The sequence below is a fragment of the Alexandromys fortis genome, unplaced genomic scaffold (assembly GCF_014885135.2).
Source record: "Alexandromys fortis isolate MF-2015 unplaced genomic scaffold, M_Fortis_MF-2015_v1.1 scaffold_240, whole genome shotgun sequence".
Classification (NCBI taxonomy): domain Eukaryota; kingdom Metazoa; phylum Chordata; class Mammalia; order Rodentia; family Cricetidae; genus Alexandromys; species Alexandromys fortis.
In genome coordinates this window covers 1,407,591-1,412,926 of record NW_026068133.1, presented here as the reverse complement: position 1 = coordinate 1,412,926, position 5,336 = coordinate 1,407,591, and the positions used below count along the sequence as shown (strand labels likewise).

Below are 5,336 nucleotides of genomic sequence, written 5' to 3'. Positions count from 1 at the left end.
GCATGTGGTTGCTGGGAATTGAACTCAGGACCTCTGGAAGAATAGTCAGTGCTCTTAACCTCTGAGCCATCTCTCCAGCCCCATCTTTCTCTTTCTTTTAAAAGTTTTATTATGCATACAGTATTCTGCCTGCGTGTATGCCTGCAGGTCAGAAGAAGACACTGTATCTCATTACAGATGGTTGTGAGCCACCATGTGGTTTCTGGGAATTGAACTCAGGTCCTCTGGAAGAGCAGCCGGTGCTCTTAATTGCTGAGCCATCTCTCCAGTGGCACCCCCCCCTTTTTTTTTTTTTAAAGACAGAGCATTGCTATGTAAGCCTGGCTGGCCTAGGAGTTGCAGCAATCCTCCTGCCTCCATCTCCTAAGTGCTAGGGCATTACATGTGTGTTTCACCACAGTAATCTCTGCTACGTGTTTTGTATGACCAGTCTTCTGGATTGACAAGGTATGAATTTGGATCTTACATTTTTTGTTATTTTGTTCTTATATTTTTTGTGTCTGTGTGTCAGGGTGTACTTGACATGGCACTTGTGTGGAGATCGGGGACAGCTTTTGGGGGTCAGCTCTTTCCTCCCACCACGTAGCCCTCGGGCATCAAGCTTAGGCTGTCAAGAGCTACTGTCTGCTGAGCATCTCCCTGGCCCCCATCTGACATTTAAGAATTGAAAGCTGGAGAGATGCTCAGAGGTCAAGAGCACTGACTGCTCTTCCAGACCTGAGTTCCATTCCCAGCTACCACATGGTGGCTAACAGCCATCTGTAATAAGATCTGGTGCCCTCTTCTGACCTGCAGGGACGCATGCAGGCAGAACACTATGCACATAATAAATAAATCTTTTTTTAAAAAAAGAAAAGAATTGAAAGCTTTTATTCTTTAAGAAAGGGAAATCGGGGTCCTGGACAATTGACCCAGCAGTTAAACGCACTGGCTGCTCTTGCAGAGGATGAAGGTTCAGTTCCCAGCACGCACATGGCAGCTCGCAACCAGCTGTGACTCCAGTTCCAGGGATCCAGCACCCTCTTCTGAACGCTAAGGGCACCAGGAATGTACATGGTACACTATACACATACAGGCAAAACACTCAGTGTAGGGCCAGGTAGTGGTAGCACATGCCTTTAATCCCAGCACTCAGGAAGTAGAGGCAGGTTGGTCTCTGTGAGTTCAAAACCAACTTGGTCTACAGAACAAGTTCCAGGACAGCCAGGGCTACTCAGAGAAACCCTGTCTCGAAAGCAAAACAAAACATTTTTAAAGGAAACATGGAAGCTGGAGAGACGGCTCATCTGTTAAGGGTGCTTGCTGCTGTCTTAAAAAAATTTTTTTTTTCCTTCTCTCCCAGGAGACCCAAGTTTCGTTCATCCACCCATACCAGGCAGCCCACATGCCTGTAAGGGGTATACATAAATAAAAACAAGTCAATCTTGCCGGGCGGTGGTGGCGCACGCCTTTAATCCCAGCACTCGGGAGGCAGAAGCAGGTGGATCTCTGTGAGTTCGAGACCAGCCTAGTCTACAGAGCTAGTTCCAGGACAGGCTCCAAAGCCGCAGAGAAACCCTGTCTCGAAGAAAAAAAAAAAGAAGAAAGAAAAAGAAAAAAGAAAAACAAGTCAATCTTAAGAAAGAAGAGAGGAGTCTCAGTCAGACATGGTGAAAATACCAGGCAGGGGCAGTTCACACAGGAAGTGTTGCAGGGCTGCAGGGACAGACCTCCCGCCTCACAGCTCAGTTTATTTTTCTTTTAGACAGGGTCTCAGGTAGCCCAGGCTGGCCTTAAACTTTCCGAGTAAATGAGTATGACTTGACTTCTGATCCTCTTGCCTCTGCTACCCGTGCGCTGGGATGGCGTGGACACTACTCTGCCGGGCTCACTCTGAGTTCTGCGCATGCGTAGGCACTCACTAAGCCAATGCCTCAGCCTCTTTTGAGTTCTTAACACATCTGGAAGAAGGGTGAGAGTCAGAGGAGGGAGGGGATTCCAGTGTTCCTTTGCAACCTCCACCCTTCCTTTCTCTCCACAGGTCAAGCCTTTATTCAGATCATCCCGGAATCCCAGCACTACAGCAAGCTCAGCCCAAGTAGCTCCTCAGACATACGCCCAGTATGCCATTGCCCAGCCTCCAGGAGGGGCTGGGGCCACAGGGCACACAGGCTCTGAACCTGAGAAGGGAGAGAACCCCAGCCAGACCCTGAAAACAGGAGCCAATTCCAATAGCATCCTGGTGAGCCCGCGGCAGGTGAGCAAGGAGATGGCGCTCTGGGGGTTCCTGGTGGGAAACCCTGTTGCAGGGGTTAGTGTGGGATCAGCGGATCAGCGGTCTGAGGTTCACACACTCTTCTCACGAGTACTGTTCGTTCATGCCTTCACTCGTGCATTCACCGCTTCGTTCCTTCATTTGTGTAGGTTCCGCCATTCATGCATTCATTTATTCCTTTATGTGCATTAATTCCTATATGCATCCTGTTTCTTCATCCGTTTATGTGAATATATATACGTGTGTGTATACATACATACATGCATGCATACATACATACATGCATGCATAGCCCTTCATTGATGAAGTCATCTATCTGTTCCTTCATACAGGTACCTCACCATTCATGCATTCACTGATGACTTGTGGGTTGAGAGTGCCCCAGCCCTTCCTGCTAGGGCTGTCACACTCAGCTCCTGACCCCAGGTTTGTTCATTTAGTCAGCACCTATAGGGCGAGCACTCGATGAAATGCTGCCCAAGCACGAGGCCTGCCTGTTGATGTGGGTGCTGGAGACCCCCACGAAGGGCTGCATTTTACTGTTGTTGCCACTGTACCAAATGAGCCCCATAATTATTTATTTATTTAGAGGAAGGTTCTCACTATGTAACCTGGTTGGCCTGGAATTCACTATGTCACTATGTAGACCAGGCTAGCCTCAAACTCACAGAGACCCCTGCCTCTGCCTCCTGAGTGCTGGGATTAAAGGTGTGTGCCGCCACACCCAGTGGTGTGTGATAATGGAGAATTTTGATGTCTGTGGTACCTTCAATGAATTACTTCATTCATTCTTTTGTCCATGCATTAACTCTTCTGTGCATTTAATGCCTGGGGTGTCATGGCATGGGAACATAGCCTGGAGCTTCCACACTCCTGCCCTCTGGGACTTACCATGTGCCCAGCTACAGGGATGCTCTTGAACCTGGTCCTTTTGGGTTGTTGTAGATTACATCGTTGGTTCGGATTGGTGCCATCCCTAGCTATTGGTGAACACTCAGCCTTGAGCTCCTCCCTTCTGTAAGGGGGGGGGCAGATAATCCCAACCCTGAATTCTGAGCTTGGGTCTCCTGCGTACCAGTATCTGTTCTGGACCAAACAAGAGGGCTATGAGTCACCGGGACAACACAAGGTGTTCCCATCCCTCAGGCATCCCACAGGGCTTAGGAAGTCCGTGCTAGATGCTATCTGTCACTCAGGAAATTCCAGTTGTCTTAAGAATCGGGGTCAGGGTGCATGCAGCAGAACCAAAGACTATCTTTGTGTCCTGTCGACAAGAGCTTCAGGAGGGCCAGGTCTGGAACTAGGGGGTCAGAGTCCAGGTGACCACAACAGCCAGGTCACAGCTGTGTCCCCGGCATGAGTTAGAGCTGTCTTTCCTGAACACTTTCAGCCCTGGGCTGTTGATTGCTGAGGATGTTGTCAGGGCAGCACAGGGGAAACTGCCTGCTTCCTTTGGGCACTGGGGAGCCATGGCGGAGCTTAGCTGATGCCTCTGATCATTTGCAGGGTGGCCACGAGGTAGTGTGATGGTGACCTCGGCCAGAGAGGCGCTGTAATGCTGGAGGAAGGTGTTGGCAGGGTGCAGATTCCACCAGAGGAAGGGAAGGAGAGGTGCGGGACAGGTGTGGGGTTCTGGAAGCCGAGCCCTCTCTAGGAGGGGCAAGCATGCATGTTGTGAGGTTGCAGTGAGGGCTGGGATCCAGAAGAGAGCAAGACAGATTGATGCTGGGACTGAGCCTGAAGTGTGTGTGAGGGCCATGGGGAGGGCCTGAGGAGTGGGGGCTAACATGCAGATTCCAGGCTTTGGGGTGGGAGGTGGGGGACGAGCTAGTGCAGGGGTCACCCCATTAATGGCTTCTGCCTGTCTCCCTTCGCAGAGGGGCAACCCTGTATTGAAGTTTGTGCGCAATGTTCCCTGGGAATTCAGCGAGGTGACCCCTGACTATGTGCTGGGCCAGAGCACCTGCGCCCTCTTCCTCAGGTGAGTTCAGGTGCTCTGAGGGTTAGAGTCCTGCCCACAGTTTTGCCATTTTTAGCCATTCTGTGGGGGAAACTGTAGTTCAGTGTTGTGGGCTCTGGGCCTCTGCATGGCTGTGTTGAAGAATGAGTTGTGGCCTTCTTCAGAGCAACAGTAGCTGGGCTAGACCCCAAGTTGTGAGGGATGAGGGCTGGGGTCTGAATCCTGGGTCTGAAGAAGGGAGGCTGGATTTCTATATCTGAGGTAGAAGACCTGGGTCTATTTTCCTTGGTCTGAGGAGAAGGGCAGGGTCCTGACTTGAAGGAAGAAGCCGAGTGTTCAGCCTCCTAGAACACCATAACCAGGCTGCCCTTTCCTGTCAAGACCCTTCCTTGAAGTCATCCCTGTTGGTTGACTTCCCTGGGCCCCTGGCAGTGTTGTCCCCCTTGCCGTGCATGCCAGTGAGGTACATAAGGATGCCTGGGGCCTCGGGGACACTGAGACCCTCAACCTGTCCCTCCCTGTCTCTACCAGCCTCCGCTACCACAACCTCCATCCAGACTACATCCATGAACGGCTGCAGAGCCTGGGGAAGACCTTTGCCCTGCGTGTGCTGCTGGTCCAAGTGGATGTGGTAAGCAGGGCTTCCAGCTGGCCTCCTCCTTCCATGCAGCTGTTGCATGGAGTTAACACATGGGCTGCTGAATCCCTTGTAAGACAAAGCACCTAAAACCTCGACGAAGAATGGATTTTTATCTGAAGTTGCTACGGGTCTCCCGCAGAGCCTGCATGGGCTGGAAGGTGGGAATGGAAGGTTGCTAGAACCATCCTTGCTGATGCATCCTTGCCATCCCATCTCTCTGGAGATTCAGGCAGGAGAATCAAGAGTTCCCCAGCCAGCCTGGGCTACAGAGTGGGACTTTGACCCAAAGGAAAAAAAAAGATAGGATTCCTAGCTCAGCAGGAGAGCCACTACCTACAACCACCCCCACCCCGCCCACGCCGCCCCATCATGAGGGACTGGGGGGGGTAATGTGGCTAAGTGGTAGAGCCCCTGCCTAGAATCCCCCAGTGAGGGGCTGGGGGTGTGACTCAGTGGTAGAGCCCCTGCCTAGAATCCCCCAG

At 51.5% G+C, this 5,336-nt stretch overlaps 1 protein-coding gene across 4 annotated transcripts in view; it reads left to right on the top strand.

Annotated features, from left to right (window-relative positions):
• The window catches only part of Ercc1 (ERCC excision repair 1, endonuclease non-catalytic subunit), a 13,044-nt gene that overhangs the window by 2,298 nt on the left and 5,410 nt on the right, over positions 1-5,336 (top strand). For all 4 annotated transcript variants that reach the window (XM_050126263.1, XM_050126265.1, XM_050126262.1 and 1 more), the window contains 3 exons: positions 2,021-2,236; positions 4,132-4,235; positions 4,746-4,845. In XM_050126263.1, coding sequence (XP_049982220.1) covers positions 2,021-2,236; positions 4,132-4,235; positions 4,746-4,845 — 420 coding nt within the window. The remainder of the gene's footprint in view (positions 1-2,020; positions 2,237-4,131; positions 4,236-4,745; positions 4,846-5,336) is intronic.